This window comes from Hemitrygon akajei, chromosome 6 (genome assembly GCF_048418815.1).
Source record: "Hemitrygon akajei chromosome 6, sHemAka1.3, whole genome shotgun sequence".
In the NCBI taxonomy this organism is placed as follows: Eukaryota; Metazoa; Chordata; class Chondrichthyes; order Myliobatiformes; family Dasyatidae; genus Hemitrygon; species Hemitrygon akajei.
Window position 1 is genome coordinate 63,444,623 of NC_133129.1, and position 13,235 is coordinate 63,457,857.

The following is a 13,235-nucleotide window of genomic DNA, read 5'->3' on the forward strand; positions in this document are numbered from 1 at the left end:
CGCCCACTTAATAGAGATAGTGATTCATAATTTATCAAGTGGGAGTGCACAGAAATGCAAGAAGCAGTGGAATAGAGAACTCTACCCAATACATTACGGACATATCATTCCTCATCATTGGTAGCATTTACAAGAGGCACTGCCTCAAGAAGGGAGCATCCATCATCAAAGGCCCTCACCATCCAGGACATGCCATCTTCTTGCAGTTATCATCAGGCAAGAGGTACAAAAGCCTAAAATGTAACAAAGTAAACCCTGCTCCTTATGTACTTTTTGCCTGATGGAACAGCTACTTTCCTTCAATCATTTGGTTTTTGAGCCAACCTACAAAACCCTAATCACTACAGTTAGCAAAGCTATGATAACTTTGAGCAGCTTGCACTAAAATTGAGTTCTTTTGTTTTAATTTTGCTTTTTTATTGGAAAAGTTGTGTCTAATTTATGTTTCTCTTGTGAATGCTTACATGCTATGTGCCTGCGATGCTGCTACAATTATATTTTTATTGCAACTGTGCATATGTGTATTTATGCACTAATGCATATGACAAGAAATCAACTTTGGCTATCCAAATAAATGTATTATGAAAAATGCATTATCGCAAAACCACCTATACTCTGAATTTTAAAATGAGATCTAGATTTTGATGAGTAAAACAAGTCTTCGATCACACAGTGTACTCTTACTTGTTATAGGCTCCAGGGTAGCGCCCAAAGTGCAATTTTCGGAAATGTATGAACATTTTGTCTGCATTCTGCTTCAGCCGCAACTGCCCGTGCCAGAGGTAGTTACCACTCCTCTCATAAAATACCACCAGATGGATGGCGTGACTCTGCAGCTTGAAGATGTAATGTAGTGGAATCTCAGTTCCGGAAAGACCATCCATTCCAGCCAGTCGTGGGTCTTTACCACTTAGCTCCATCCACTGGAAACCCTGCTCCTCAGCTTCTCTCTTCAGGAACACCTCAGTGAGTTGAAAGAATAGTTTTAAATAGTCCAATAGCATGACAGTCCAAATCTCCCAACAAACTTTTCAAACACCATTTGAAAGACAGCAATAAACCTATACAAGAGGTTCTGCCTCATTCACCAAAGCCAACGGGCATCTTGCCAAGAAGGTTACCATTAACTAAAGAGAATTAGAGGAAAAAATATGTGATAAACAAAATTATACAAAAGCAAATAAAATGCATAATTCACCCCATAACAATGTTTCTTTGATCAGTACAAACATTCTCCATAACTCAGAAAAATAAAATCAAGCCATGTTTTTATTCAAGGCCAAATCAGGGTTCCAAGCAAACTAAAGACTGTCACATAATGTTTAGTACCAGCAGCTAACTCAACTTGAAGTAAGCAGAGAGAAAAAACCTTGCCCAAAAATACTCAGACAACCAAAGAAGCAAAAAGTGTGCATGAAAATAAAATAACTCAATACCCAGATGATTGGGAGAGGTACAAAAAAAAAGAAATAAGCTGTTAAAACAATTGGTAAGACCTACAGGAAAACTGTATGAAAAGAAACATATGAAAATCTGTATAAAGTATTCACAATTTCTGAGAAAAGGGTTAGAAGCATTTGGTAATTAACCAATGTTCAAATCATCAAATGAAAGTTAGAAACAAAATGCTAGATAGTCAGAATGTCCAGCAGCATTGTGGGAGGGGAAAAAAAATCAAATGCAAGGCCATCAACCTGAGATGTTTACTCTGTTTATCTTTCCATATATGTCGCTTTGTCTGTTTTATCATAAGATATGCTGCAAGCCGGGAAGGCAGGGAGTCTGCAGAAGTTCTGGCACAGGTTAGGGGAGTAGCAAAGAAGTGACAGATAGAATACAGTGCAGGGAAGTGCAGTTATTCACTTTAGTAGGGAAAATAAAGCTGCAGATATTGTTCCTAAATACAATTTGGAGGTGCAAAGGAACTTGTGAGTTCTAGTTTAGGATCCCCTTAAAGTTAACTTGCAGATTAAATTGATAGTAACAAAGGCAAATGCAAAATTGGCATTCATTTTGAACTGGAAATAAAAGCTAGGATGTACAGTTGGAGAGACTACATTTGGAACATTGTAAGCAAGTTTGAGCTCCGTATCTAAGGAAAGATGTGCTAGAGGATCCAAAGGAAGTCCACAAGAATGATCTCAAGAATGAAATGATTGAAGAGTATTTGATGATTCAGGGCCTGTACTCAATAAAGTTTGGAAGGATGAGGTGGGATCGCATTGAAACCTATCAAATACTGAAAGGCCTGGATTGAGTTAACATGGAGAAGATGTTTCCATTAGTATATTAGTCTAGATTCCAAGGCCACAGCCTCAGAATAAAGGGATATCTTTAGGACTGAGATGTGGAGGAATCTCTTCAGCTAGCAAGTGGTGAATCTGTGGAATTTGTTGCCACAGAGGGTGTGTATTTAAGACAGATTGATAGGATTGTGATTGATAAGATTAAGTCTATAGAGAAGGTTGGAGAATGAGGATGAAATAAAAATCAGCCATGATTGAATGGCAGTGCAGACTCAATAAGCCGAAAGGCTTACTCCTTATGCTCTTATCTGCAGCATTTCAGTTTTTAAAATTTGACAAGTTTTGAATCAACCATTCCTTCTAGCCATATAGAGCTTGATATGTACACAAGTAGATATTAAACCATTTAACACACAAGTAAAACACCAGATAATCAATAAAATTAATATCTAATTTAGAATCATAGAACTGCTTCATCACAGACTATTCAGTTAACTGAGTCCATGTGATTTCCTAGTGCAACAATCCCATCAGTGCGTTCCTTTCAGTCACACTGCAAATTTTCCTCCTTTAAGCCCCTATCCAATTACTTTTTTGAAATCCCCAGTTTCCCTAGTCTAACCCAATTCCTGAACTAGCTTAGTCTTGGAATTGTTTTTAACTATCTTCCATCCCACTTAAGGACCTCCATATCCTTCTTAAAGTTCCTATGAACTTCAGATGTGGATAAACCAATATTTTCAGACGTTCAAAATAACTTCCTTGCAGTAATTATAAATCCCATCTGCTTTACTTGGCTGTTTAAAAGATATATGCACATACACACCCAGACTGCATTGTTCCTGTACATCCTCTGAAATTGTGCCATTTAATCTTTGTTATTTTTCCTAAGGTACAGTGGCATTAAAAGTTTGGGCACCTCTGGTCAAAATTTCTGTTACTGTGAATAGCTAAGCGAGTAAAAGATGACTTTATTTTCAAAAGGCATAAAGTTAAAGATTTTCTTTAATATTTTAAGCAAGATTACTTTTTTATTTCCATCTTTTACAGTTTCAAAATAACAAAAAAGGAAAAGGGCAAAAGCAAAAGTTTGAGCACCCTCTTTGGCAAGTATCATAGCTTTCTGTAGCCAGCTAAGAGTCTTTCAATTCTTGTTTGGGGGATTTTCGCCCATTCTTCCTTGCAAAAGGCTTCTAGTTCTGTGAGATTCTTGGGCCAGCTTGTATGTACTGTTCTTTTGAGTTCTATCCACAGATTTTCGATTATGTTTAGGTCAGGCAACTGTGAGGGCCATGGCAAAACCTTTAGCTTGCGCCTCTTGAGGTAGTTCATTGTAGATTTTGAGGTATATTTAGGATCATTGTCCTGTTGTAGAAACCATCCTCTTTTCATCTTCAGCTTTTTTACAGATGGTGTGATGTTTGCTTCCAGAATTTGCTGGTATTTAATCTTCCCTCTACCTGTGAAACGTTCCCCGTGCCACTGGCTGCAACACAAGCCCAAAGCATGATCGATCCACCACCATACTTAACAGTTGGAGAGGTGTTCTTTTTATGAAATTCTGCACCCTTTTTTCTCCAAACATACCTTTGCTCATTGCGGCTAAAAAGTTCTATTTTAATTTCATCAGGCCACAGGACTTGTTTCCAAAATGCATCAGGCTTGTTTAGATGTTCCTTTGCAAACTTCTGACGCTTAATTTTGTGGTGAGGACGCAGGAAAGGTTTTCTTCTAATGACTCTTCCATGAAGGTCATATTTCTGCAGGTGTCGCTGCACAGTAGAACAGTGCACCACCACTCCAGGGTCTGCTAAATTTTCCTGAAGGTCATTTGCAGTCAAATGGAGGTTTTTATTTGCTTTTCTAGCAATCCTACGAGCAGTTCTCTTGGAAACTTTTCTTGGTCTTCCAGACCTCAACTTGACCTCCACCATTCCTGTTAACTGCCATTTCTTAATTACATTATGAACTGAGGAAATGGCCACCTGAAAACACTTTGTTATCTTCTTATAGCCTTCTCCTGCTTTGTGGGCATCATTTATTTTAATTTTCAGGGTGCTAGGGAGCTGTTTAGAGAAGCCCATTGCTGGTGATTGTTGGGACAAGGTTTGAGGAGTTAGGGTATTTATAAAGCTTTGAAATTTGCAACTCTTGCCCTTTCCTAGCAATGACTGTGAACAAGCCATAGCCTTAACAAGCTAATTAGGGTCTGAGACCTTGGTAAAAATTATCTGAGAGCTCAAATCTCTTGGGGTGCCCAAACTTTTGCATGGTGCTCCTTTCCTTTTTTCCACTCTAAAATTGTACAAAACAAAAATAATACACTAATCTTGCTTAAGATGTGAAAAGATTGTTTCATCTTTAACTTCATGACTTTTGAAGATCAGTTCATCTTCTACTCACTTAACTATTCATAGTAACAGAAATTTTGACCAGGGGTGCCTGACCTTTTGCATACCACTGTATATCACTTCACAAATTACTGTATTAAATTTGATCTGATAGTTGTATTCACATTCTGTATTTCACAGTCAATAGCCATCTTCTCTATTTACCACACATTCAGGCTTTGCTCATTTGCAAATCTGAAATTCTATCCTACACTCCCATGCCCAAGATATTAACATAGTATAAACAAAAGCAATAATCCGGTACTGATCTCCAGCAAATAGTAGCATCATATCCAAAATGTTATGGACAGGCCAAGCTCGAGCCCTAATCCAACATCTTAACTGTTGCACCATTTGACCAACCCATCCAACAACAACCCACTACATTCATTGCTGCAAGAGTGTCAGGTACCTGGCAATGCAGCAACAGGAGATATAACAGCATACAATCCAGGGAGATACTTTTCCTAAAGTATATTCACACCCTGAAAGCATATCTGTGAGTGTTTTCAGGGAACAAATGTATTCTCAGCTTCTCTAATAAGTTCCTATCCATCCTGTGGCAGAACTTTAATTCCATGAGCCAAATATTTTGCTGATGAATCTTTTGTGTGGAGCTTTATCAAACATCTTCTACAAATCCATTTTACAACATCTATTGCAATCCCTCAATATTCTCCATTTTCTCACCACAAAATTCAACCAGCTTGACAAACCTATGCTAGCTCTCAATTAACTCAGAAATTCTGTGCCCATTACCTACCCTTCCCAATTATTGCTCAGATGAAAGAATTATATAGGTTTGCAGTGCCTCAATTCAAAATGTCAAAACGTCAATTCCTTCCCCCACACCCGCCCCACAGATGATCAGATGATGCAGAGTTTCTTCAGCAGATTGTTTTGTGCTTCAATTTCCAACATGAGCAGTTTCTTGTGTCTATGTGGGCTTCAAACCTGCTTTCTTTCTATTATAGAAACAGGAGCTTCCAATTACTAAATCCATATTTAATAATTCTAAGCTATTTTAATTATTTGCAAATTCTGAATCCAAAACATTAAATACCTCATGAAAATGAGGCAAAAAATAGCTTCTTCTATCTGACTGTCCTATGATGTCCTTTATCATCATATCAATAAACTACTTGCACTCACTTCATTTTTCCAGAATTTGCCCAACAGTGCAAATGTGGTAACCTCTCTGGGAGCGCACAGATACTGGCAGTTTTGACCACTGGCTGTGATTGTGTCCTTGTGAATATTCTCATTCATTTGTCCCAAAACCAAAGGATCAATCAAATACAAAGGAATGTTGTGGGTTGATACCAAGCCAAGAAATTTTTTGACCACTTTCTAGAATAAAACAGACATCAGCATTAATAGAATTACAATAGCCCTCCAGGCAGAGACTAAACCACACTTCTATATACCAAATTAAACTTCTTTGATCAAAACTATGACTATCAAGTTCATACTTCATCTGGTATGGAATAGTGAGAAAATGGATATTTGTGGCCAATCAAAGCGTGGTACACTTTACTGCCAGTGACAGCAATTCACAAGCTCTGAAGTTTACACACATCAAGATTGGATACAAGTCCAGAGTAAAGCATTATATCTAACAATAAAACTTACTAATCTTAATATATTATACTAATAAAGCAACCATTCCAAAATTTCTTTAAAAACTTGAATTTCAATTAAACATTAAATATAGTCACAAGCAGAAAAATACTGACAAAATGATGCAAAAACTTCCACAAACAGTTGCGAAACTTAGATGAGATAAAGTAGATAATGCTAAATAACACACATAAAATGCCACAGAAATCCAGTAGTCAGACAGCATCTATGGAAAAGAATAAACAATCCATCTTTGCCATTGGCCTGAAACATCAATGATTTATTCACTTCTACAGATGTTGCCTGAGCTGCTGAGTTCCTCTGGCATTTTGAATGTGTTGCTCTGGATTTTCAACATCTGCAGAATCTCTTGTGTGCATGTTACTAATGTGTGTTTACTCTCTACAAAATCATGAAATTGTAGTTTGTCCAAATAATGTACATACCCAGGGCACGCTATCTTCCGAGGAATAACTTCTTTTGAAATCAGAAGTGTCTGCTCCATTCTAAAATAAGACAAAACATTTTGTTAAAGCGATGATGAGCAAATCCACCTGTGTACATGTCACTGTATTACAACTTGCAAAGAAATTATAATTTCATTGCAATTTTTATATGCCAAAATATTCTGAGATGCATCAAAGCAAAACCAAACAGAAGTCTTGAGGAGATATTATAAAAAGTAATCAACATTTTTTTTATGTCTTAAAGAAGGAAAGAGGGAGTGAGACATTTACAAGAGAATTCCAGATTTTAGCACCTTGGAATCTAGAACTTTGGAGGCAACAGTTTAAAATTAGGGACGTGCATGAAGTCAAAACTGGCTGCTGCACAAATCTTGAAGGGTTGTAGAACAAGAGGAGATTAGAATAGTAAACCCATTTGAGAGTTTTGAAAGTTAGGATGCAATACTTAATCTGGGTGATGTGTAGTTGGGAGTCAACGTGAATAGACTGAGACAAGAAAACCAAAATTGTCATGATTTTTGAACAGGACTCTTCATTAGCAGAATAGTAAGGCTCCACATTAAAATGCACAAGCTCTTTTACAATATAGCATTTGACTTTCATTGTTAAGATGCGTCCTCTAGTGGCTGCTTTAATTTTTACTAAAACATTACAAAGGAATGCTATATTTTTCATCTATCCTGTAAGCCAATTTCTTTCATATCAGTCCTTCATGAATACTTTATTGTGATCAGCACAACTTATTTAACAATCAGAAATCTAAAAATATAAAGATATCTTATAATAGTTAGCTGTGAAAATCAGTCAATAATTTTATGGACCAAGGCAATGAACAAAACATTAATTATTAAAATGTCACTGACAACATACATCTGTGGGCACATCACTTGTAGTGTCTAGATTTCATATTTAAGACATTTTATGAGGGTGTGGGAAATAGCTCATTTATCACTCTTACTGCATTCACTGTTGAATTATAAATCATGAAAAGTATTTTTAATAAATTACAACAGCATAAAGTTCTGTATTTTCTCCAGTGACTATAACTTCTTTTAATATTGCAAGAAGTCCCAACTCACCTCAAGGAAACCACATCAGTTAATAATAAGCCAGCTGATTAGAAATCTTGTCCAAGGAGTAGACATTAAGAACAAAAGGGAAATATGAGGAAATGCCCGAGGCTAGGACCTGCCTGCTAAAAACAGAGCTGTCAATTGCAGAGTATGTAAATAGGGTGAAATGATCAAAGGGTCAGAATTTAAGATGCAGAGATCTCTAGCAAGGCTGAAGGGTTTTAAAAATTGATGTAGGCTAAACAATGGATAACACTGAAAATGTGTTTGAGAACCAAAAAGGCATTTGAGTCATTGAGACAGAAAATAATACAGCATAGAAAAATGCCCTTCAGTCCAAACTGTCCATGCCAACCATGATGCCCACGAAGCTAGTTCCATAACTTTCAATAATTCAAAAAGGGAACTGAAATAGATTTAAGGTGAGAGGCCCTGAGGGTCAAGTTCTTCACATAAAGGGTGGCAGGTATATGGTAAGAACTGCCAGAGGAAATGGTTGAGACAGATATAATAACATTAAAAAAAAAACATTTAGATAAGTACATGGATACTCTAAGAAGCATTGAAAATGTTGGGCAAACAGGAATCGTGCTAAGTTCCATTTATTAAAAAATGTAATTAATCTTTACTGATAAACATGAGTGTATCTCTTCCAAAAGGACCACAACCTTGTTGTTGTTTGGAGGCTTGTGTGCTTCAATGACCCAGAGATTATGATTTGGCTCTTGGTAGGGTCACCCATGGCAAACAGATCAAGGGGTAAAGGACAGGCTAATTGTGGTCCACCAGTTCTCCAGGTTTGGGGATTTGTCTCAGGGCTAACAACCCTAACTGGTGAAACATAATTGTTACAGAAACAGCAATGAAGAATCCTTCTACATTTGAGTGTGATGGTATTCCTTAGTCTCCACCCAGGATTTCCACGGCAGACACGAGCGAAAACCGAGAGAGCAACCGGGGGCACAATGAAGGAAGCTTTAAACACCACCAGAAATGAAGGATCTTCATTGCTGCCCCTAAACACCAACAACATAACCGGCAAGTGTGAGTGTGTTTCAACCAGAGATAAAACTATCTGTATAAATGTCAAAAATAATTTTCAGGGGCTATAAATCTGCAAGTATGACTGAAATCAAAATTCACAGTATTTGAAGTTTTTGTGCCAAAAAAAAGTAGGGAGGTGTGGGGAAACAAAATTGTTTTTCTGAGACATCTGGGGAAGGTTCCATCTTGTCTTACAATTCAGTGCTTCCATTTCACAACAATTTTAGAGTCAAAGTGACTGAAAAAGGAAATATAATGTACTTGCCTTTGTTGAGAAGTACTGTTTGTAATAATACAGCTGAAATAACAGAAAGATTGAACTCATCACAGAGAGCAAGCTCAATATTGCAGTTTTACTGATTCGAGCCATTGATTGCTGTGTGTGTTGTCTTCTAGCTCCTGGGGGAAAATAAAAGCCTTCAATGACTACAAAGATCACAGTAATCTTAAACTGCTGCAATTTTAATATCTTCCTTAGCCCTCAGCCACCAAATGACGCAAACTATAATCAACATAAGTATCTTGTGGTTTTGCACGGGTTGTTGAAAAACTATCCAGTTTATGAATACAGGTACTGATAAACCAAAATGCCCCATCCCAGGCAACATCCTGGTGAATCTGCTCTGTACCCACTTCAGTGCAATCTCATCCTTCCAGCGGTTTGGTGGCCAAACCTGCATACAGTCTCAAGGCTGTACCCTAACATAAGTTTCTAAAGCTGTATCACATTCTCCTTGCACTTCTATTCTATGCTCTGGCTAATGAAGGCTAATGCCCCATGCACCTCCCTCACCTGTGCTGCCACTTACAGGGATCAAAATTCAAAAGTTCAAAGTGTATTTATTATCAAAGTATATACACAATATACAAGCTTGAGATTCATTTTCTTGTAGACGGCCTCAAACCCATAAAAAAATTCCACATAACAAACATTGCCAAATACCCAATGTGTGAAAAAAGAACAAATCATGCAAATAATAAAAAAGTAAACAAATAAAAACACAGAATGTGAACCACAGAGTCCCGAAAGTGAGTCCACAGTCAGAGCCAGATCAGCACTGAGGTGAGTTAAGCCAGTCCAGAAATCCAATGGTTGCAGACCATAACCACAGAGCCCATCAGCGCTGAACCCAGTAAATCTCGTAGAGCAGAGAGCTGAACATTAGTTCATCATTCACCCTCAGCCTTGACGCTTCGATCAAATCACGCAAAGAGTAAAAAAACGAAGTAAACAAAAACACATGTAATGTGAACTGCAGAGTGCATAGCATGGAGCCTGTTCATTACTGAGCTGAGTGAAGCCCGATGACTACAGGCAACAACTGCTTCTGAACCTGGCAGCATGGGACCCAAGACTCCTTCACCTCCTGCCTGACACAAGAAGAGAAGGAGACCAGTCAAGTGCAGGCAGATGATGCTGAACACCCGTACATTTTCCACTCTCGTCCTTAAATATTTTGCTTGATTTAATCGATATGAAGTAATGAAGCCAACCATGAGCTTGTCTTCCACCATCAGGCCTTGTCACAGGGTCCACCCCCAGCAATGGTTGCCCCAGCTGTACCTGCACTCTCAAGAGTCTAGTTTGCTAAATCCCTTAGGAGGTAGCAAGCGATAGATCATTTAGTCAGTTCAAAAGAGCAAGCTTGAAAGAGAAATTACAGGCTGCAGTTCAGAAGTATATCTACTAGAGCATCCAGTAGTTTAGTGAGCTGTCTGCAAAATTTAGCAGTTGGTTGGTGCTATTTGGTCATCCTTGTATTTGTACTCCTGTTTCTCAATACTTTCTAGGGCCTACTACTCATTGTGCATGATCTGCCCTTATTAGTCCTCCCAAAGTACATTACCTCAGTTTTCAAAATTAAGTTCCCATCTGCTATCTGTAATCTTACCAATTGATCAATAGCATCCTGTAGATTGAGACCAACTACCCCACTATGAATACTACCAATATTTGTTATCCAATATCTTACTAATCATACCTCCGATATTCATGTCTAACTTGTTAATGTATACAATAAACAGTAAGTGTTCACTACTAATCTACTGTACACTATTTGTGTCATGCTTCTGATTGCAAGACTTACTCTTCACTTTCAGCCTCCTAGCACACTAATCTCCAATAAACCTTTCCAAGTGTAGATTCATTTATTCCTCAGAAACTTCCAGTAACATTCCTACCAATGACATTGGACTTACAGGCTTGTAATTACACTGCTTATCACTACTATCTTTCTTGAATAAATAAGAAAGAAGGCAGCACCAGGAAACTGCAAATGTATTCAGAAACTAGCAAAAAAAACCCATCACTTTCAGAGGACAGAGCAAGTTAAAAGAATATTTAATTGAAGTTCAAATTTATCAGGGGCTTTGATTGTTTTCCCTGCACTCTAGCAAGTGAAAGGAGGCCCAGTATCAAGATTTAAGATTACTGGGTCAAAAGAACAGAAAGGGAGATGAAGTATTACTGATCACATATGGCAAGGTGCAATGAAATTTGTTGTTTGCTCACAGAGCACACTATACATGATAATAATAAATACAAGTGCAAAACTGCAGAATGGTGCAAACTGGAGTATTGCAAAAAATAAATGATAAAGTGACAATAACAGAATAACAGAGAGGTAGAATTAGGAATCTGAATCCTTACAGCAAGTCTTGATACAGAATGCTGCAAACCATCCCTCTGCCGCCACTGCTGCCTTAACCATTGAGATGGTTTTTGCTCCAGACAGATCAGCATTCTCTCAGACTTCCACACAAGTGCTATGGAAAGCATCCTGATGGGGAGGTATGACAATAGCTCTGCTCCAGAATGTCAGAACTTGCAGAGGGTGGTAAACTGCCCGATCCATCACAGGCTCCTCATGTCCTTCTGTCCAACCTATCATCACGGCGCCTTACATCAGGAAGGGTAACTTAAGGAAAAACTTCACACAGATAGTGGTGAATCTGTGGAATTCTCTGCCACAGGAAACAGTTGAGGTCGGTTCATTGGCTATATTTAAGAGGAAGTTAGATATGGCCCTTGTGGCTAAAGGGATCAGGGGGTATGGAGAGAAAGCAGGTACAGGGTTCTGAGTTGGATGATCAGCCATGATCATACTGAATGGCGGTGCAGGCTCGAAGGGCCGAATGGCCTACTCCTGCACCTATTTTCTATGTTTCTATGTAACAGTCTTGTTATGACTCCCCTCACTCCTATTTCTATTTTTCTCGTCTATCTTCTAAAGAAAGCCCACATGAGCAGGCTGAAGAATGTCTTCTTTCCCACTGCAATCAGTGATCTGAAGCAATCAACCCCTTCATATATCCCTCGACGTTCTCGAACGCTACTCTAGCTAACGTTGTCACTTTAACATTTCATTTTGCAGCATTCCATCATTTTGTGCTTGTCGGTTTATTTATTGTATTCATTACCACCACGTACACTACTAACTCTGCGAGCTTCAGGCGAGCGAGGAATTTCACTGCATCCGGTTGAATATGACAACAAACTAACCTGATCTGGTCATCTGTACACAATAGTAAGGAAGGAATATATATGATAAGGGCACATTTGGTTCTGTCGTGGGGGCGAGAGCGGGGATAAATTGACAGAGCAACATTGATACCAACCATCAATGAGCGTTTAGGTCGCAACTTTAAAACAGGCAAATTAAGGGTCTCGATACGAAACATCGACTGTCCACTTCTCCCCAAAGATGCTACCTGGCCTATGGAGCTCCTCCTGGATCTCGCGAATTGCCCTACAAACCACAGCCTCACCTGTGGAGGGAGATGCGGCCTGCAGGAGGGAGTGACAGACTACCGCCTTCGATCGAGCACGCTAGCGCTCCGACATTCCTCACCCCGAGATTTCTGTCCCAGCATCCCAGACGCCATTCATTAAACCCGGCAACCACCTCTTACCTGCTGTCGGCCAGCTCCCGTTACGGGTCCCATCCGTTTCCCGGCAACCAGAGCCCGCCCCCGGAAGTTTGGCGCCAGGCTCTCGCGAGATTTCGGCGCGGAGTGTAAGTGTTTGTGCTTTGGTACGGGAGTGTCGGGTCTGGTCTGTCTGTCTGTCTGTCTAATAGGGGAACCTCAACCGGTTCCCATTCCTCACTCCCCAGCCTTCCGCATTGCTATGCAGGCGACACTCAACCTTCCCCCTCCGTTCACCTTTGCCCTTCAATTCTCCTTGCTACCGCCCTTTCCCATTCCCACTGCCTCCACCTGCTTCAACGCCCTCCTCTCCTCTACTCTCACATCCCCCCTTTCCCCTCATAGAGCGCATCACCATCACAATCATTATGTACTCCTCTCCTCCTCCCCATTCAACAACTTGCCTAATCATGAGGACCCATGAGCGATAGTATATCAGTTCCCAGAATGTCAGTTCAACAGTTTCTT

General features: G+C 39.2%; 1 protein-coding gene across 6 annotated transcripts in view; it reads right to left on the bottom strand.

Annotated features, from left to right (window-relative positions):
• The window catches only part of fktn (fukutin), a 30,977-nt gene extending 18,163 nt beyond the window's left edge, over positions 1-12,814 (bottom strand). Inside the window, exons 1-5 of one of the 6 annotated variants that reach the window (XM_073048458.1) lie at positions 12,753-12,814; positions 9,106-9,239; positions 6,703-6,762; positions 5,789-5,986; positions 685-962 (exon numbers count right to left, since the gene is read on the bottom strand). In XM_073048458.1, coding sequence (XP_072904559.1) covers positions 685-962; positions 5,789-5,986; positions 6,703-6,762; positions 9,106-9,210 — 641 coding nt within the window. In that variant the 5' untranslated portion in view covers positions 9,211-9,239; positions 12,753-12,814. The other 5 variants (XM_073048461.1, XM_073048457.1, XM_073048456.1 and 2 more) reach the window with 5 other exon arrangements.
• Between the last annotated feature and the right edge of the window lie 421 nt (positions 12,815-13,235).